Raw genomic sequence first — 21,878 nt, 5'->3', positions numbered from 1 at the left:
CATGAAGGTGGGTCCTGTGTGCCAACCACACTGAGCCAGTAAAGGGATTCCTTGGTCGATACCTGAGGAGGAAGCTAATAGAGATGGAGATCGGTAGCCGGACCCGAAACGCAGAGCTGGTGAAGATCATGGACTGGGTGCCGCGGGTTTGGCACCATCTGAACCGCTTCCTGGAGACTCACAGCTCCTCTGACGTCACAATCGGTGAGAAGAAGCATCGCTAGCATTGTTAAACAAAAAGAAAAACTGACTTGCAAGTAACTTTTCAGCAAGATAGTAAATGGTATGCAAATGTAAGTGAGTCATTTTTTAATACTGATGAAAAAGTATTAGTTTTAAGCTAAATAATCTTCCAGTCAAACTAGTACTTTTTTATCAATATTAAGACATTACTTAAAACAAGTTATGTTCGTCTTTTTTCAAGTGTTTATATATATATATATATATATATATATACATATATATATATATATATATATATAAAGAAATTGTTTCTATTTGATTCTACTATTTTATTAGACAACAATTCTTGGTAGGATTTAGTGTTTTTGCAGTGAAGGTGATAGATTGGAGGTAGATCTGGGTGTTTATGTTTTGGTTCTGTGGACTGCAGGACCCCGCCTCTTTCTGTCATGCCCCATGGACGTGGAGGGATCCAGGGTTTGGTTCACTGACCTGTGGAATTACTCCATCATCCCCTACATGCTGGAGGCCGTACGCGAAGGACTGCAGGTAACAGAGCTGAAAGGCTAAATATTCACAGAACTATCATCATTTTCTGGCTGTTTTTATGTGATTTTATTATTTAAATATACTTATTAGTTATTTTTATTTTGCACTGCCTTGAAGAGTTGCTATTGCTTTTTTAAAATTTGTTTTTAAAATGGAACTTAATAGTTGAAAAAGTAGTAGGTCTGTAAGCAGATTATGTCATTTGTAAAAGGAAGAGAACATTTTTGAAGATTTTGTTTTTTGCTGAGATCCAAATCTGTGCTCATAATTCTTCATGAGCTAGAAATTGTCCAATCTGAACTAATAATCAGCATTTCCCTCAGATTCTCCTTGTGACTGTTTGGTTTTTCCGTGCAGCTTTACGGCCGCCGGGCAGCGTGGGAGGATCCAGCAGCCTGGGTGATCGACTCGTACCCCTGGTCATCGACGCCACCTCCAGGCGACTGGCCTCCGCTGCTGCAGCTCCGCCCAGAAGACGTCGGCTTTGACGGCTACTCTGCACCAAGAGAAGGAGTCAGGAAAGAGCCGCCGCAAAGCGACAGCGACGCAGATCCACTGGTGAGCAAAAGCAACAGAGTTTGAAGTCAGACTAAAGTGGACAAAGCTTTCAACTACAAGTGAAAGTTCCACTTAAAATTTAGTCAAGTTAAGCTTTTGAAAATGCTGAAACGTTCAAAAGTACAAATAATATTTTCTCATGTAAGTACATTGCTGTATGCTAAATCATCCAATGTTTTGACATGTAGAGCCTGCAAAGTTTACAGCAGCTGAAATGCAATAAAAAATGACAGATGTTTCCGTTGTTCATTTTTTATTCCCCCCTTTCCAAAAAAGGAGGTTTTATCTTCGACAGCAGCCATAATAGATCGAAAAAATAATTAATTTCTGCAAAAAAAATTCAATTATTCTCTGAACTTTTCTACAAAAGAATCATGAAAAGTTGGAAAAGTTAAAAATTTGCTAGAAAAAATCTCAGAAATTTTGAGACTGAGAAATTTTCTAGAATTTTTTGACTTTTAAACTCTGAAATTTCCAGGATTTTTTTTTCTAAAAAATGTCCATTTCATTCATGAACTGCTGTTGGAGGCTCCAGAAAAACATCAGCCGAAGGGCCACATGTTGCCCACGGGCCACACTTTGGACACCTCTGAGTTAAAGCTTCTCATCGATCTCGTTCTTCCAGCTGACTTTTGTTTCTGTCGGCAGATGAATATGCTGATGCGCCTGAAGGAGGCGGCGACGTCATCGAGCCCACAGAGCTACGACAGCGACTCCAACAGCAACAGTCACCATGATGACATCCTGGACTCGTCCCTGGAGTCGACCTTATGACGTCGCAGGAGCACAAAAGCTTCACTGTTTCTACTCCTTTCTCACCGTGATGAGAACTCCTGGCACAAAATGCAGCCACATTTATCTGGGTGCAGGTAACCCAAGTGTTTAAAAAAAAGACCAGTTTCTTCAGCACTGCCGTGATTTTTTTATTTTTTCCTTCACCGCTGTGGCCCTTGGTTCCTCTGTCAGGAGTCTGACGTCTGCTTCAGCAGAAAGTAGAAGCACACAGCCTGTGCCTGTTGATGAGGCGTCCCTGTTACCATCATCATGAGTCAACAGTTTACTTTAACACCAGCCAAGCGATCGGCATCCTCCACCGTGCTGCAGCGCACCGGACCCGCCTGCAGGTGGCGATCCAACCCATGCTCTCTTGCACTGTGAGCCAGCGCAACGACCCACGATGAGCAATGAGCTCATCCTCTGCAGACCAACTCGTCTGAGTGACTGCTGGATAAAACCGGCCAAAGTGAATTTTCAGTTCAAAACACAGTATTTTCTTTCTGAAAACACACTGCAAAAAAGTTTATTTTTGGTTTAGTTTTTAGTAATGAGACAAAACTAACTTTTCAGCAAGACAGAGAAACTTATGTTAAGCAAATAATTCCTGAATATTGATATAAAAAGTACTAATTCCACTGGCAGATTATTTTTCTTACGTCATGGGATGAGAATAAATGGGCTGAGAATCAACAAATATGTGCTGCTATGAACTATCAATACTTAATAATATGTCTTATTTTGCTTTATGATCTAATTAAACTATTACACAAGACACATTCTTATAATTAAGCCTGATACATTTTTCTGAGTAACATTTGAATTTTTGCTACATTTTTCAACAGATTCATATATGAGTGGCAGATTCCTTAAAAGCAGATATTAGGAAAATATATTTGTAACATATTGTATATTTTGCCTATTTGACCAGATCCTAATTTGACACAATTTTTTTTACAAATATTTCTGAAATAAAGACAGCAAAATGGAGCAGAAAATGTATCAGATTTACTCTAAAACTTGAAAGAAAAATGTGAAAAATTTAGTTTTTTCATATTTTTGTACTTCTATTTAGGTTTCTACTCCTCATTAAAAAAAACTCTTAAAAACTCACCCAGACTTTTTTGACGGCATTTTAATGTTTTTTTGTTGTCGTTTTTCAGTGTCTGGAAAAGGAATTGTTTCAAAAACGTCTGAAACGCAACGTCTCAAATCACCAGGCGTTGCCCGTTACCTAACAACCCAAGCTAGGTAAAAAGCTGAGATACATTTAAAATACATTTCATTTGCATAACAGTTTCTAAACTCTTCTAAACACAAAAAACTACAAGTAGAGCTCTCAGTACATCACACAGAAACATAAAAAAAGAACACTGAAATACATAGTATGTTCAAAAACATATGTATTAAAATAAAATAGGACATGCAGTAAAAGCTATATGTAGAATGATTGCTGGAAAAAACGAGTGTTTTGTTGTTGAAACCAGTTTCTGCATTCTTATTGGTTGTGCAGGAGGCTCTACGTCTGCTTTTCAAAGAGCTGCAGACTAAAATCTCCATATTTAAGATTGATTTTGTGGCAAAAATGTATCAAACATGTTTTACATCTCCTATAAAAGGATCCTAACCTGTTCAAGGAAGCGTCAGAGGTGACTTTGAAGCTGGAATTCACTTTGGAGGGATTTGTCCTTTAAATGGCTGGCTGAGATGATCTGTGTCCTGATTTCTTTAATTCATCGCTTCTTTCTTTGAGCCCTCTGATCTCTCTTCGCACATTTGGCCCATGCAGGCTTTTGTAGCACAAATCTCCTTTTGGTGCTGGACTGAGTTCCAACAAACAATGCCTTACTCTTTGCTACCAGACTACGTGCATTAGCTGATTAACCTTTTTTTTGTCTGAATGGCTGTAAAACGTAACAGGGCTCCAAAAGTCGAGCTCTCCTCGAGCGGCTGCAGTTATCGAGGAGCGCCGTCGACCTCATATCAATCACCGTTGCCGTTGGAACGTTGAATAGATGCGAATCAGAAGCAGTACTTTTGAATTAAAGATCTATTTTTTGTTTGTTGCTCTTTTTGCATGAATGATCTGACAAGATTGTAAATATGAACTGCAAGAAAGAAAAATATTTCAGTGTGTTTTGGTGCTTAAAATCAGAACCTGTTGGTGACTGAGGCAAGTAAAAGACTTGATTTTATACCTCACCTCCCATCTTTTAACTGTTTTTTTTTTTCATTGTTCTGATTATGAACAAAACTCAGACATGTTGAACTAGTTTTAAAGCTGCTTTGTTTATATTAAAAAAATATACGTAAGAGGTTATTAATATAAAAGGTACGTGTGAAAAATGAGTAAAAATGGTCTGGCATGTTTATAACTTTAAAACCTTTTATTTTCTCCCTTAAACCTCCAAGCCTGCCTTCAGAGATGCTTAAATCCAGAGAATTACAAGTCCACTGTTTCAATATTTTACTCACCGATCCTATGCAACATTTAATCCAGAAATGAAAACTGAACATATGTTTGTCCCCCAGTTTGAAGATGTTTTGCATGGCACTAGCTTTGTGGCCAGCGTTCTACGACAGCAATTTAAGACCGGATAAAAAGAGTACGTTTCTGCCAAACAAAAAGCTCAGAAATTTTTTAATGAATCTGAGAAAATTTGTAGAAAAATTGGGAAATTTCCTAGTTTGAAAAATTCAAAATCTCAGAAATGTATTTTTTTTCTTTACATTTCCAAGTTTTAAGTTGAATAGTTGCAAGAAAAAGAAAAACTCATCAATTTTGAAATTAATCTCAGAATTTTTTTTTTAATTGAGAGAAAGAAAAATTGAGGTTGATATCAAATGTGGTTTTTTCTAGCAGATTTTTGAGTTTTGGAACTCAAAAATTTCAGTGCAAATTTCTCAGTTTCAAGTCAAATATTTGCAAAGAAAAAACTGGAAAGTTGAGACTAATCTCAGAAATTGTAAAGCAAAACCTTGAAAGTTTAAAATCAAACATTTGTAATAAAAATATTTTTTTTAGGAAAGTTTTTCTAAACTCTTGGAGCTCAAAAATTTCCTTGAAAGTCTGAGTTTCATGTCAAATGTATAAGAAATTAATTTGGAAATTAATTTCAGAAATGTTTTCAGAAGAAACTTAGAAATTTCAAGTCAAACATTTCCAAGCAAATGATTATTTCTTATAAGTCTCAAAAATGTTTCAGAAAAAATCCTTATGAAAATTTTCAGAGATTAATCTCAAAATTAAAAATTTTGGGGCAGAAATTTGCTTTTTCTATTCGCAGTGGCCCTGATGCACCATCGTAGTTCTCATTGTCTTTGTGTTTCCCGGTTGCTTTACTTTTGTAATCCTGCTGCTCTTGTTGCAAGCACAAAATGTTCTGCAAGTCCGTGCAAAGCCAGCTCTGTTAGGTATGAATGTCTGAAGCCTTTGACTGGTCCATCATTTTATTACTCACAAACTTAATGAATGTTTAGATTTCATAGCCATGTACATTTTTATATGTAAGATAACTTTGTAAATAGCTGTTGATCTTGCAGCAGTTTGATGACTTTTTTAGCCGATTTGGTATAATACTTGAAAATTGGTATTTTGTGTACAGTCTTTGTGTCAGAGCAGATCGATGCAGTTTGTCATCACGTGTTTGTCCAGGACTCAGAGAATTGAATCTGATATCACTGTACTAGTCTTAAGTTATTGTGATTCAATAAATTTATTAATTTATAACTGAATTGTGTCCACTTGTAATAACAGTTCTGATCTCACCACGATTCACAGCATTGTTTTTTTTTTTGGTCATGTGATATGATCTGGAACAATCTTAAAATAATACAGACCAAATAATACAGATTAAAAGAGCAAAGACTAAAAGAATTACTGAAATGACTGTAATTTCCAAACTTCAGAGTTCACATGAATATAATCCACATCCTATCAGCTGCCATCAGGATCTGTCTGGATAAACTTATTAGTTTATATACTTTAGATCAACAATTGTTTCACTTTGCTATTCTGTTAGTTACTTGGATCCAAACTCATTCAAATGTTTTTATTTCATTTTTTCCTCCTCAGATGTGTGTTGCACAAAACAAACATTTAGCCTTGAATCATTTGCAGTTTTATTTGGTGTTTGTACAAAAGTGGTGAAACGAAACGTATATACAAGACATAATACAACATACTTAAACAAATTTATATAAATTATTAACGAAATAGCTACATTTTCTCAATAAACAACTCTAGTCAGTATCGGGGTGAAAGTAACTCAATATTCTTGGCATAAAACTTCCATACAAATTGTACAAAATACTGTACAGTTGAACAAAGCTGTGCAAAAACAGCAAACGCTCTCAGAAGCAGAACCTGTCCAGTGCGCATAATGCAACAAAACAGAGAAACATGCAATGAGTTGTTACAAATCAGTTCACAGTCACATGAAAACAACTCGCAAATTATAAGTTTTTATAAAAAAATAAATTAAGAGACCGTTATTTCTTCGTCGTCTGACTCTGAGAAGTCTGAGTGTTTACTGGACATGGAGGGCGAGGAGACGCTGCATCCTGCCACGCTCATTCTCTCTCTTCTAAACTCCTCGTCCTCCTCTTCTTCCTCTTCGTCCTCGGCGGAGGATTTCTTCCCCACGTCGCTGAGGTCCGGGTGGGGGTTGGATTTGGTGGGAAGGGTCTGCTCTCGGCAGCCGCCGGACGACAGCAGCTCCCGTTCTTTGGAGTTCCTCCACTTCATCCGGCGGTTCTGGAACCAGATTTTTACCTAACGGGGCAAAAAAAGAGGATGGTGAGAAACAGAGAAAAAGAGATGGAAATAGCTGCCCTTGGCAACGAATTATTAGTGCCCAGAAATTTTCTAGAGAAAAATTGAAGATTTCTGAGTTCCAAAAGTTGAAAATCTGTAAGAAAAAACTTACACTTTTAGATTACCATCAGAAAATTTCTGGGAAAAACTTTTACATTTCTGAGCTCCAAAATTTTAAAATTTGCAAACAAAAAAATGCTCAGAAATCTTTTAGATTAATCTCAAAATAATTTTTTTTCTTTAAAAAAATTAATTATTTAATTTATTTTTTCTCAACTGAAAAAAAATCTAAAATTTGCTTTGAATAACTGGACTAACTTTGATTTTTTTTTTTAGCTCATTAAGTTCAAAATGTTCATTTTTTAGGTTTCCAATGTCTCCAAGTTCTTTCTAGAAAATTTCTGAACTTTTCCTCACAAAATTTCAACATTTTGAGAAATTTTTTAAGGAAAATTTTTGGCTGTTTAATGGGGGGAAATGTACTCCTTTTTTCTATCTGCACTGGCCCTAATAAGCCGTTGTAGCTTTACATTACAAATATGCACAAATGTTTGTTAATATTCTGCTCATATTGAAAAAATAATTTTAAATAAGATTAAATAAGACACACAACTAAAATCCCACCTGAAAAGGTTTTTTTCACACATAAAGTCATTAAAACATGTTGCCTTATCCTCCTCCTACCACTTTCTGTCTACTTTGTCATTTCCTACAGTAGTAACATCCGGTTGTTGAACATGTGACTTGTGTGATAGAAAAAAAGTTTTTCCATTGCAGTTTTCTGAAATGCACTAATTTTGATACGGCAGAAAAATTTGAGTTTTATCCCAATTTGTTTCCAATTCACGCATTTTTATTGTCAATGGAAATGTACCCAGCACAAGTTGCACAATGTTTTTCTACAGATGTAGTTTTACCTGCGAATCTTTAAGGCCCAGTTTGGACGCCAGTTTCTTCCTGTCGGGTTTGCTGATGTATTTCTGTTTCTGGAACATTTTCTCCAGAGCTTTGCGCTGAACGTCGGAGAACACGGCCCTCCTCAGCATTCCTCTGCGGGGTTTTCCTCTGGCGGCCAGGGGCCACGAAAAGGTCCCGGGGATGGGAACAACGGAGGATGTTGCTGCAAAACAGAATTTTTTTTTTGAAAATGCTCAATTTCTTTCAAGAAGTTCATTTCTAAAACCACAAAAACTCTTAAAACTTCTCATAACTTCATGAAATCTCACAACCAATAGTTATGAATAAATGTGGGTTTAACTGGAATTATAAGTTTATCACATGTAAACATCCAAAGTGCTACTTTGATATTAGCTGAATGTTTCCATTTGTGTTTATTTATTTATTCTGTTTGCATCTACAATCTGAATGCATGTATGAACAGCAATCATTAAATCTTTGGTGAGATATCATTCACCGAAATGCAAAAACAGATGAGTGACAGAAATGACTCAACTCCAATGTTTATTGCTAGCCTTCATTTTCTAAAACATGTGTTTACACAAGACCTACACAAGAAGATTATATATTTTTAAACTTTTTTCCCCTCATAACTCTGACTTCAAAATTGATATTGAAGTCAGAATTATTAGAAGAAAAACTGGATTTGTTGGGGGGAAAAGAATCTGAATTCTGAATTTTTTTTATTAAATTCTAAGAAAAAATTTAATTCTAGAATTTTTTTTTGTTATTTTAGTGGGCACTAATCTTCTTCCATAGAGGCTCATAGCAAATGCCAGATTTCACTAAAAAATGCCACAATCCTTTGAATATTTATACATACTTTCACTTAAATAACCTATTAGTCACATAAAATAATACAGTTAGTTTATTAGATTGATTATAGCCTGACTTTCAGTATTAATTTCATCATTTCTGCTCCACTAAATGATTTAAAAAATGTCATGAAATAAACCCCAACCGCTGACAGCAACAACTAAACCAACTGAATTAAACAAATTAAACATCATAAGCTATTTACATATAATGAATTAAATATGTAATGTGTGCATTGAATTATTCATAACTGCTTTATTATGTAAATAAACATTTAAACGCTTGGACTTTTGAAATGTTTGTCCACATGTGAATCAAAACGACGCCTCGGTTTTCAGGGATTTTTTTGAAATGGCACGAGGTGACTAATTAGCACATTGGTCGGTCCTCGAGCGCATTGGTATGTTAAAGAGGCAGCGCACCCTTAAAGGAGCCCCGCGAGGGCGGATAGAGGAGTTAATAAACCGTGAACGGTAATTGTGTAGTAATGAACTAACGCAGAAAAGACTGCGGACAGGCGGCGAAGGCCATATATTATCGCAACAAAAGGAGATTTACACTTTCAAACTAAACACAACTGCATACCAGAATACTGATGCCCGGCGGGGGGGCAATGGGGAGAGCAGAGGAACCGGGACTGGTGCGTTTTTTCTTCTTCTTCTTCTTGTCCTCAAATCATTTTCATTAAATGAACACGAAAAGCTTTTCAGGACGCTGGGATTGTTTTGTTGAGGCGCTGAGCTGAGCCCATGAAAAGACTCCTTCTCCATTCTGATTAGTCTGAATGAAAGCGACTTTATAGACTTTTCTAAGGGATTCTTCTTTATCTCAACTCGTTCGCTGCCCGGATGGAGAAAGCGGGACCGTTTAGGGCGCACCGCGCGGGGTGAAGACAGGGAGGAGCTGCGAAGCTGGACGATTTTTTTAGGGTGAAATTTGCTTTCCGGACGCGGTGGCGTCAGGAACAACGACCCTCTATGTGGTCTTGTGAGAATATTGAAAACGCTCAATAGCCCCTAATAGGGAAATTAGTGCATGACTGGTTGGCCCGCCTGGTAAAAGTCACTCTCCGGGGTGTGTGGGTGGTTCGGCCGGTGGGAGCTGACCGATTGGTCACGGCGCAGCCGGGCTTTGTTGCCACCGGGCCGCTGTGGGAATCCGCAGGCCCGGAGAAATGCCAAGAACGCCCCCAATGGGAAGCAGGGGGACCAGAACCCGCCACCCCGCCTCAAATTTAGAGCGTGACGATTTGGGATAATTGGTTAATTAGGGGGTGGGTGGGTTTTCCCTGACAGGGTTCAGAGCCGGCGGTCCCGTTAATGAGACAGTGATTTCTTCTTTTCTGGCTATTTGCCCCCTTTTCTCCTCACATTTTTGTTAAAACATATGACAGGGGTGACAACGTTCAGGTTTAAATGCAATTAGCGCTGTGTTTCCATTACAAATGTTTGCAAAACTTCGTAGATATTCCCCATTCATGAAAGCACAATTACAAGAAACACAATTAAAATCACGCCTGAAAACGTTTTTTCCACTCTATAAGTCATAAACATCATCCTTCTACTTCCTGTCTTCTCCGTTGTTTCTGTCAGTAGTAACATCCGGTTTTTGTGCAAGGTGGAAAATGGCAGCGTTGACAAATACGGCATAATAGGGCCATTTTAGATAGAAAAAAATAAGTAAATTTCCACCAGATACTCAGACATTTTTAGATTAATCTCAGAATTTTTCTAGAAAAAAATCTAAAGTTTCTGAGTTTAAAATTGGAAAATTTGAGGAGAAAAAAAACCATGAAATTTTGAGATTAATCTTTGACATTTCCCACAAAAAGTGGAAATTTTTCAGCTCCAAATTTAAAAAAACTTGAGAGAAAAGCTAAAAAAAATTTTGATTAATCTCAGATGTTTTCTAGGAAACATTTCAGTTTTTAATCTCCAAAAGTCAAAAATATGTGAGAAAAAAAAAAACTCGTCTTAAGAATAATCTCGGAAATTCAAATAAAAAACAATAACATTCCAGAGCTCAGAAAGTTGCTAAATTACAATAAAAAACTCAGAAATTTTCTGAAGAACACACGAAAATTTATGAGTTTAAAAAGTTTTAAAAAATTCAATTCTACTTTTGAGAATTTTCTGAGTTTCAGAAGTGGAAAATGTCTGACTTTTCAAACTCAGATATTTTCACTTTTTCTCTAGAAAATATCTGACAAAATTTGGAGATTTTTGGCGGATGTTGCTCATTTTTTCTATCTTCAAGCCCTAATTCACTTATTTGCCTGAAAACCGCATCATGCTGGCGCAAAAACTTATTTTTTCATCAAGCTTTCCAATTTGGAATATTTTCTTCATGCAATTTTATTTTCATAGCTCCAATTCGCGGGATTATATGGTCAATATAAACACATGCCCACCTGGTAAATATGGCGTCCTGAACATGGGGTGGAAGGTTCCGTCAAAGCAGGGCACTGGGAAGGTCTTGGCGTGGAGGCTGTGGATTGCTGGAGGTGAAGATGCTGCAGAGGAAACGTGACGTGTTAGGAAATGATTTCTGCGTCAAATAAAAGAGCCACCGGTTCAAATTCACGCGCTCTTTAACTCACCTGTCTTTGGTGACGGAGCCAGAATCGCGCTCACTCCAAACTTGAGGAAACTTGGATCCTTGGAGGTTTTGGGCGAGCAGGAGTCGCGCGTCACCGCGGAGGCTCCGTTATAGGACGCGGCGGGCATGGAGGCGTCGACCGGCGGGGCGGTTCGGTTCATGAAGGCGGTGGGTCGACTTATCCGCAGCAGGTCCTCTACCAAGAAGCTGGAGTGAGCCGGGAAGACGGACGGCACAGCCGCGGCGGGTCGGTACAGCCCCGGGTAAAGAGCGGGAGGCGCGAGGACACTTGGGATCATCATAATCCCGGCTTTATGGCGGATAAATAAAAAAAAGTTTCAGTTTGGAATCAGGAATACTCCGCGAATCAGTCCTGCGAACTGGCCCCGTCACTCCAGGGAGAGGAGTTTTATAGCTGGCGGCCCCCCTCAGCCCTCTGGGAGCGGAGAGCCGCAACAATGGAGCGCAACAGAGTTCTCCACATGGGTCGCTTCCATGGCCGCTGATTGGCCACACCGCGCAATTTATGATTGCATTAGTCTTCATAATCAAGCGATGGAGAAAGTAAAGCGCACAAAGGAGGGCCAGCCATCAATTCTCCATGTTGGCCACTTTCCTTTCAGTTTGTCTCCTTTGGCAAAGGCAGGAGAAGTGATGTATAAAACAAGAGGGAGAATTATCCTTTTCTTTGCACGTTTGAAACATGAATAACTTTCAAATGAAGTGGTTGCACTGCAAAAACAGAACATCTTACAAAGTATTGCTTTAGTGCAAATATGTTAATACATTGGAAATAAGACAAAACTAACTTAAAAGTAACTTTTCAGTTATAGCAGATTGTTTAACTGAATAATTTCTATACTGATAAAAAGGTTCCAGTTGCTTTGGAAGATTATTTCACTTATAACATGGGAAAAGTGTCTTATTATAATTGAAATGATCTGACAATGAAACTAGTATTTTAATTCTTGACCCAAAACAAGCTCCTATAACTTGCTGAAAAGTTACTTTTAAGTGATTATTGTCTTATTTTAAGTATTAAGAAAATACCAAAATGACTTATTTTGTGTTTTTGCTGCGCATTACATAACCATTATAACCACAATCTATCAATAAATACCATAGTTTGACATTGTATCCAGAGTTAATTGTTCATTAAAATCAGACAAAGAGACCAAATTTGGTGCAAACATCTTGGCACTGTTAAATTAAAACAAAACTGACTCACAGGTAACTTTTCAGAAGGATGTTGGAGTTTATTTTAAGTCAATTATTTACTTTTAACAAGACATTTCCTCACTTTTAAAATCAATATTAAACAAAGCTCCAGTTTCTTGTTGAAATGCGTCCTTTAAGTTAGTTCAGTATTCAAGATGTTTTTGCAGTGCGCAAAAGAACCAAATAAACCTTCCCGCCCCCGTTTCTGGCAGCATCTCTCATGTAAATCAGCTTTAGGGTTTCATGGGATTCTCAACACTCAATCTGCCTCTCGTCATGGAATAATGCCTTAAACGGATTTCTGCTATCAAAACGCTTTAACAGATGTGTTAAATATCACTCATTTGGCGCGGCGGCGGCTCCGCAGCGCGCACGGAGAAAGTGTGCGGGCCGCACCGTGGACCCATGATCCTGTTAACCATGAACGAACTGTCACCCTCAGCTGCGGAGGAGGCGCCCCGCGAAAAGAGGCACAGTGGTATTAAAAACACAAAAAGAAAAGAGAAGATTTATTTCTAAAGACGGTTTTGTTCTGCTATTTTAACCAACTGAATAAAAATGCATCTGTGATTTGATTTAAAACGCGTTCATATGAGCGCACACTCAGACCCCCAGATACAACTCCTACGGTTAGTCGTGTTTCGTCAGCTTTTCCCATAAAAAAGTTGTATTTAAAAAATCGTTAAAGTTGAAGTAATATTAACAAACTAAATATTCCTACAATAGTATTTTATGTCATTTTTCTAGCTTAAAAAGCGATTATGACCCTAAAAGAATTTTTGACCCAAAAACATTCTGCAATTTTATTTTATTTTTTGCTCGTTGAAATATTTTTTTAATTATTATTTTTGTCCCAAACTGTTTATACTAAGTTTGTGATTATATGATTATATAAAAACAAACTCAATGTTTATATGAATAAATTCAATGAATATGCAAATAAACCTCTTCTTTTGCAAACCAAAAAAAAAAAAAAAAAACGTAATTTTGACCCTAAAAATGTTTCTGGCCAAGAAAATATCACATGTGATAAGATTAAATGAAGAAGCAAATAAATATCCTGTTGTTTCCTGAAGGCTGTTTTTCCGATTGCCGCAAATGCATCACTTAAGTTTCAATAACAATACATCAACATAATATGTAACTGACCGCAATCCGATAATTAACAGGGAACGCCTCCGTGAAATGAGCCTCAGAGTCAACGCTTATGCGCGCAATCCGCACTTACTGCGCAATTGGCGCAGCGCAGCAACATCTTCAATGAGTAACGAGGTCTTCAAAGGTTTTTTATGAGCCCGTATTCCTTTACTTGGCGGGCAGAAATCCGTCTTTTGTGCGCGGTAAGCAGATGGTTACCAGGAAGCAGGAGCTGCTCCGCCTGACCGAGACTAATTTCTACGAGCTTTGCAAGCTTGCCACGTCCCCCGCTTCTTTACCAGGCCGAGTAAAAAACAGCTGGCTGCGGATGAATTAAGGCCATTAAAAGCACATCTTTGGGATAAAACCTCCAACAGTAACAACAACCATCCCTCCCTTCAACGCTTATCACCTTTAAATGGTTATCATGCGTTTAAGGCTCTTTATCATCTGATTGATATCAAGTTGCCATCTGGTAACTCATGCATCTGAATATTTGTCTTATTTTTTTTGGACTTTTTACCAATATGATCTGATATATAGTCACAATCATGTTAGAAAGTGAAATATGTCGCGTGATGTAACTGTTTATTATTATTGGTGCTCCGCGTCATTTTGCGGGACACATTGCGTGAATAATCAGGTGAGCCAAAAAGTGAACTCATGTAAGAGTAAAAAAAGTATTTGATACAAAGTCTACTGGGTCACTGATCAAACTATCAATCATTTCATAGTTAGAAATTACACAATCAGATGGACAAAAATATGAAATTGAGAGGAAGTTTGGACCAAAAATGTCAATAAGTAACAAAAAATAAAAAGTTTCTCCGAATCAGTTTCTTTCAATAAAAAAAAAAAACTTCTAAAACTTTAACACAAACTGCAGGTGTGTGTGTGTGTGTGTGTGTGTGTGTGTGTGTGTGTGTGTGTGCGTGTGTGTGTGTGTGTCTGGTGAATTCATGGTTAAAATGTTTCCTTTTCATTCAGCTGCTTGAAGTTAGAGATACAGAAAAAAAAACTCCTAAAAGTATTTATTTTCAAAAAAGTTACTCAAGTAAAGATAATTGAGAAAATGCAACTAGTTAATACTGAACTCAACTCTAAGAATAAACATTTCCATCACTGAATATTCGCCTGTTTTATTTTATTTTTCGTGTTTTCCCAACACTTTTTTACCAAACAGATGAACTTAACCATTGTTTTGCCTCCCTTTTTGCGTCCCTAAGTGAAAGGGGATTGAGTAAATATGTTATCCATGCATGAGAGGCTCTCAATGGGCCCCTGCATTGTGCTGCGGGTCCGACAGGTGGTTGACTGTTTATTATTCCCTCATTATTTATCAATGACGCGGGCGCATCAAGGCAAGGAAACTCCCAGCTCTTTCACGTCAGGGGTGAACAGATTGTGCTGACTGGTCACCAGTCCCAGTCCAAGATCCACCCAGAGCAGAGCCAAGGTTGCATAACTCACCAGCAGGGATCCACTTTGCTGTTCTCCACATTTCTAAGTTCAACTGTCAACACGTGTTGTTTTGTAGTGTTCTGCTTGACAATCACGTTAGTCAGTCTGTTTTACAAAATGATAAGGAATAATACTTTTTATTTTGGGTACTGATCTACCTTCTATTTTCTTTTTTAATTTATAACATTAATTTTGGACCATTGGTCCAAATTACATTCAGTCTCTTAAAGCTAATTGTGTGCTGAACATTTTAACGTGCAATAAGTGATTTAAATTAGGAAACAACTTTCATGTAACACTGTGATAAATCTTTTTTTTTATTAAATAATAATAATAATAATAATAAATTGTGTTGTACTTGTTAAGTTGGGATCATGGTCAAGGCCAGATTTAGAAGAGTTTGGGCCCTGGGCTGCACTGCGGACTACTTTGGTGCCCCTTTCACTAAAATAGCACTTTTAGTGCAAAATCACAAAATCTACTGTATTTTTGTGGAATTTCTACTGCAAATAAATTAATAGGCTTGAAATAAGACAAACTTACAAATACATTTTCAGCAACATGAGTTTAATTCCTTAAAATTGATCAAAAGTTGCTAGTTCCATTACCAGATTATTTTACTTATGACATTTTCCCCAAATTTGGACTTTTCCCTCAGAATTTAAGCTTTTTTCTCAGAATGTTTTCTTCTTGTAAATTCAAAGGAAGAAGTCAGATTTGTTAATGTTTGTTTGGTGTCCAAACCCTTTTCCTTTGAAATCTGCTTTCATTTGCTTGATAAAATATTATTTAAGCCAACAGTGGTTACTCCTTCTGGGCCGTATAAAACTTCATGTCGGGCCGGATTTGGCCCGTGGGCCTGGAGTTTACTTGGTGAGGTTTTGTGTTTTTGCAGTGTATTGGAGCGTTGCGTCTCAGACTAAGCTGCAGCGAGTTCTTGCTCCTGCCATGTGCGGTTAACCAAACATCTATTTCATTGGACTCAGTTCGTGACCGGGCCTCACCTCCGCGGCGGCTCCCACTCGGGGCGTTTTGGCCGCTGCTTCACCTCGCCGCTCCAGGTCCCTGCAGCATCTGCCGCAAAGCGGAGAAAAAGCTCCACCCGACACTGAGCGAATTAGTGATGCCATAAGATTCAGAAGGACAGTGACAAGCATTAAATCGATATTAACTTTGTATTAAACATGGGGGCCCGCCTTCATCCCCAAATGGAGCGAAGCCACGTCGGTGCACAAAGCGCTCTGTTTGAGCTCTGCGCTGCACCTGTTCCTTCTCGCTTTGGTCATGGGAGTTCAACTTCTTAGTTTCACCCCAGGCTCCTTTCTTGTCCAACTGAATTCTTTCAGTTCGGCTTTTGTTGCCGTTTGTGCGCCTCATCCTCATGCCTCCAGGTTTACAACTCATAAAAATCACATTACGCAGACCGTGCATTTCACATTTCCAGGAACTTCTGATTCAGCAGTTCCACTCTTGGCGCAGAGTTTTTGCTCCAGACGCTCACCTCCCCTTTAGGATGCTCATTTATTAGCAGTATGGATGTCGAGTGGTGTTCTAATCCTCTTATAGCGCATGTTGGTACAGTTTGCATATAGTTTTCTAATCTTGGAGAAAGGCCACAACCTTTTCTATTCACAGTGAATCCCCATCCTCTTTCAGCACAGCCACAGCCTTCACATTAGCATAATCTGACAACAGATGCCATTGTCTGTGACCTTGTATGCAAAGTTAATTGCTCATTAATACCAGACAAATACAGAGGGGTGCAGAGGAAACAGTGGTCCTTTACACTGCAAAAACATAAAATCTAAAGTACTTCTGGTCCAGTTTCTAATGCAAATATATTAGTACACTCAAAATTAGGCAAAACTAAAAGTAACCTTTCAGATAGACATAGGAGTTTGTTTTACATTAAAAATTCCTTACAATTAATAAAGCTCTGGTTTCACTTATGACATCAAAAAATGTTTTATTATAACTTAAATTAGAACAAGAACTTTTTCATAAATTTTAAGGAATTATTGACTTAGACAAGCTCTTTTAACTACCTTAAAAATGACTTACGAATTAGTTTGTCTTATTTCATGTGTAATGAGATATTTGCAAGACAAGCTACACAAAAATACTTTATGAAATGTTTTTTAAGGCTTAACACAATAAATAAATTAGTCACACAATAAATTAAAATGAGCTCAATAATTTCCATTTCCACAATTTATCATTTTTATAGAAAATGGTTGCAAACAGAGGCAATATTATACCTTTGAGAAGCAGAAGTGGTGCCTCCTGCATAATCAACAATAATGCAACAAGTCGACAAGAGTTTTGTTAAATCAACAACAAAACGCTTGTCCTTTCCAGCAGCCATTGTACAGCGCTAAAACTAGTTGAAAAAATGTCCTCAATGCAAAAACACAAAATCTAACCAGGTATTAATTATTATCCCATTAACATTATATTAACCTAAACGGTTTAAAAAAAAAACGTAATTTGTCGTCTAGAATTTATTTATTATTTTTGCAGTTAAATCCATGTTTTAGATTGGAAATGCAGGTGTTAAACTTTATCTGAGATGCTAAGCTTATTTAGTGGATTCTGATTTCTAACATTAATGCTTAAAATATCAAATCAGCTGCTGGAGTTGCTGCCATTTAACCAATCGCTCCAGGTTAAGCAATAATCTGGTACCCATATTTAAAAAAACCCAGTTTCACCCCTATGCCCCCCTAAGGGTTGCACACACTCCTTCAAAAGTATATGCAATTTGTCACAGTGGCTCAGTGTTAATCAATTGCAAATGTATTTCTCTGCTGGTCTAATCTCATCTCTACATTAGTTTCACGGATCTGGGGCGATTTGCCCCCGAACTGTTGCCCCCCACCCCTCAGCACCTGGCAGTCTTTTTTTGATAGCGTCATGTAAACACTTACTGCTGCTGAGGACCCAAGCGCCGCTGCTCTGCACCGACATGACGGCCAGGCTGTGTGGTTGTCAACCCCGGTTTAACTTACGAGCCCTTTTGTGACATTTTGACCCGACCTGCAGAGCCACAATATAGACATACTGTAGGTGCCAATATCTATTGCTGATAAGAAATAAACAAATTCTATGTTAAATGAAATGCTGTTGTCTCCATCAGTGCACAAACTATTTGCACTTCAAGTACAGAAACAAATTGTGCAGTACAAAAATGCTTTAAAATTGCTAAAAAGTTCCAGCTCCATTTGTAGATTATTTCACTTATAACATGGAAAAAATGTCCTGTATTCTTGTGCTGCAAAAACTTAAAATCTTAGATATTTTTGCTCTAGTTTCTAGATCAAATATCTTAGTACACGCAAAATAAGACAAAACTAACTTACAAGTAACTTTTCAGTAAGATATAGGAGCTTGATTTAAGTTGATCCTTAGTATCGATGAAAATTTGCTAGTTCAACTGGCAAATTATTTAACTTAAATATAGAAGAATGTCTTGTTATCAATGACATAATCTGCCAATGGAATTAGTATTTTTTCATCAGTATTAAGGAAATATTTACGTACAACAAGCTTCTATACCTTGTTGAAAATTGACTTGCAAGTCAGTTTTTGTGTACTAAGGTATTTTAGAAAGTAGACCAAAACAAAGAATTCGTCCTGGGCTCAACTCCCGGACGAGCCCCCAGTTTGTTATGGTCTGGCTGTAGAACCATAACTAAAAGTTACATTTATTTAAAAAAACATGGTGGCTGGATGGAGAAGTGAAGGCAAGGAGAGGAAGAAAAGGGAGAGAGTGACAAAAAGAGAGAGAGAGTAGTGCATCTTTAGCAGTAGTGGGAAATAACAAAGTACAAGTAATTTTCATGTATCTGTACTTTACTAAACTAGATTTGATTTAGGATACTTTTGACTTTTACTCCACTACATTTACAGTCCGTGTCTGTACTCTCTACTTCACTACATTTCTACAAAAACGTTGCGTTACTCATTACATCCAAGTCACATTGTGCTTATTTTTGTTAAAATGTGAAGTTCAGGGACTTAACGAGGAGCTATAAATTCCAAGCAATAACGTGACTTACTAATTTCCCATCACCTCCTCCTTTCACTCGCACATGGAACTCCAGGATATGCGCAGTGGTTTCCTCTGAGCGGGAGAAAATGTCTGTCTAATTTTCACAATAAATCAATTAATTACATTGTATTAGCAATTAAGTTTTACATTCAGCAAGTACTTTTACTTTTAATTCTTAAGTATTTTTGAAAGCCAGTACTTTTGTGCTTTTACTTACCGTAAGTACAAATGTTAATGTGGTACTTTCACTTTTACTAGAGTACATTTTTGTCTGTTCATTTGTACTTTTACTTAAGTACTTTGTATGAGTACTTTCTCCTCCACTGACCTTAAGCTGGATCTCTTGTTGTTCTGGAGACACTGGCCAACTGCCTCCATTGCCAATCAGCACCAATTAGGAGTTCTGAACCGTATATGTTCGAGAGATCCAGAGGAAAGGCATCGGGCCGTAACACAGTGCATCGGTTGTTTTAGGCCATCTTATCACTTTAAATCCAAATAAGCCACCGTTGGTCACACGCTCCCCGAACTTAACATTTACACTCATACATGAAAATATCTGCAGACACAAATATACAACCATACTGCTTTGAAAAGCAGAAGTTGAGCCTCCTGTACAACCAACAAGAATCCAAGACTAAGTGGTTTCTGGATTGTAAGTCAACAGTAAAAATACTTGTCTTTTCCAGGAGCTCTTGAAGACCAAAAACAACATGTTACCAAATGTGGTGGAGTTCTGCTTGGGTAGCTAGGTAATAGGCTGGGCTTCACTGGGGTTGCTTGGTAACGGTCAGTGTATCCTAAATTGTGGCGTTACATTAAGGAAGTTTTTGAAACGCCTCATTTTTCAAACACCAGAAAAAAATGGCCCAAAATGTTTTGGTGCTGGGTGAGTTTGGGCTGTTTGTAGAAGCAGTAGAAACCCAAACGGAAGTTCAAAAAAATGTCCAAAATGTTAATTTTGCATAATACGTCCCCTTTATTTCTAGTCTAATTAATCAAATTCTTCACATGTTCATTTGTAAGTTATGCTTAAGGCGGTCGGAGTTTGCTGTCCTCCACGGCTGCAGCGCAGAGGAAGTGTGCAAGTATGCTTGGGAGCTGAAGAAGACCGTGGAGTAGAAGGTGGTGTGAATGGAGAAAGAAAAAGCTTGGGTGGAGGAGGGGATGCTTGACGGACTTCACTGCCTGTTGGCCCTGCAGCATTGATGCCGTGTTGGCCATATAATCGGATTGCCAGTGGGTGAAAGTGAGCCTGGGTGCTTATGTCAGTTTGCGTCTCGTCAAGCTGAATAATACGCATGGCCAGGGAGTGAAGCGGACGCTTGCCATTGAGGGCTCCCACTACTTGCGGCTAAGCATTTCTAAAAGAGAGAAAAAGCCTCATTGGATTCATATATAATTCTCACTCAAGCGTTTTGATTCATTTGCATAACAGGATGGGGGGACTAGTGATCTTTTTCAGTGCCGCTGCTGCTGCTACTGCACAAGTGTGTGTATCTGTGTGTGTGTTTATATTAAGAAGGGTGGACCTGGACCATACACTTGGTCTCTCATGATTAATTAAAAACCCAACAAGAAAACATGTAAACATTAGGCTTTTCTGACTAATTTCTTTGGTTAGTTGAAGGACTACTTGCAAAATCAGCCCACCTAAATGGAACACAAAATCTTACCTAATACTTTTGGTTTAATTTAGTGAAAATATGCAACTACACTGGAAGTAAAGAGAAGAATATAGGAGCCAGATTTAGGACAATAATTCCTTAATGTTCAGGAAAAAGCTAGTAATTCTTCAACAATATCAAGGAATTATCAACTTAAACCAGGCTCCAATATCTTGCTGAAAAGTAACTTATAAGTTATTACATTTGAACTCAGCCAAAACTAGCACATTTCAATAGAAACCAGAAAAAATACTTTGAGTTTTTGCAGCGTAAAGAGTTAAAACAGAACATGTCGCCTTATTTTCGAAGTCTTTACATAGAAAATATCTACTCTTTCCCGCTCCAGTTTTTTAATCTGTCTTACTCATGATAAATTTCAGCTTTGAAAACTGAAACTGATTTAAACAGACATTTTCACCCCAGATACTTAATATTCTAAGAATTTCTTGGATTGATGCAAGAAGGATTCTTCATAAAATCAAAAAACTTATGCAACAACGCTGACCATTGTCTTCATGAGACTCGCTTCAGTCAGAGGCTTCTTCAAAGTCTCTGAAATACAGACGGCTACAGGAGATCATCTCTATCTGCAATGACTCTTTGATTTAATGAATTGCAACATTTATTTGAGTACTGAACTACTGACAAGATGTCTCAGATGTTTAGTATTTATTTGCAGAAAAAATGGTCAAAAGAACAAAAAAGATGCAGTGCTTTCAGACCTCAAATAATGCAAAGAAATCAAGATCGTATTCTTGATTTCTTGATATCAGCAAAACTAATGTTTCAACTCAGGAAGAGTTCAGAAATCAATATTCAATGGAGTTCAGTGCAGTGGGCTCTTAATTTATATCACATCTTCTACATACAGGCACGCAGAAGATGTGAAAAATGGATTTATTATTATTGCATCGTTCATTTTTCTCTACCTTTGACTGAGGATTGCATTTGTTGTCTTGGGAAGTTTTTAAAATCAGCTGCGTGGCTCTGTGTGCCGCTGAGGTTCTCCCCAACCCGGATGCGGACCATCAGTCGGTCCATTTAACCTGTTGAAACTCTGTGAGGCATGATGACCATCCGGGCGGTCTGGATT

The 21,878-nt window shown here is 37.7% G+C and overlaps 2 protein-coding genes across 2 annotated transcripts in view; one reads left to right on the top strand and one right to left on the bottom strand.

Moving 5' to 3' along the window:
- nav2a (neuron navigator 2a) overlaps window positions 1–5,799 on the top strand; it is a 120,965-nt gene extending 115,166 nt beyond the window's left edge. Inside the window, 4 exon segments of the mRNA XM_055036821.1 lie at window positions 8–204; window positions 614–732; window positions 1,090–1,290; window positions 1,939–5,799. Of these exon segments, the coding sequence (XP_054892796.1) occupies window positions 8–204; window positions 614–732; window positions 1,090–1,290; window positions 1,939–2,064 (643 nt within the window). The 3' untranslated portion in view covers window positions 2,065–5,799.
- A 388-nt stretch (window positions 5,800–6,187) lies between these two features.
- dbx1a (developing brain homeobox 1a) lies at window positions 6,188–11,608 on the bottom strand. Its single transcript, XM_055036859.1, has 4 exons — window positions 11,253–11,608; window positions 11,064–11,165; window positions 7,798–8,000; window positions 6,188–6,838 (listed from the first exon to the last, which is right to left on the bottom strand). Exons 1-4 carry the CDS (start codon window positions 11,551–11,553, stop codon window positions 6,545–6,547), a joined length of 900 nt encoding a protein of 299 aa, XP_054892834.1. The 5' UTR covers window positions 11,554–11,608; the 3' UTR covers window positions 6,188–6,544.
- Between the last annotated feature and the right edge of the window lie 10,270 nt (window positions 11,609–21,878).

Source organism: Poeciliopsis prolifica, unplaced genomic scaffold (genome assembly GCF_027474105.1).
Source record: "Poeciliopsis prolifica strain line A6 unplaced genomic scaffold, Auburn_PproV2 SCAFFOLD011, whole genome shotgun sequence".
Lineage (NCBI taxonomy): Eukaryota > Metazoa > Chordata > Actinopteri > Cyprinodontiformes > Poeciliidae > Poeciliopsis > Poeciliopsis prolifica.
This window is presented reverse-complemented; position numbering and strand designations above follow the sequence as displayed.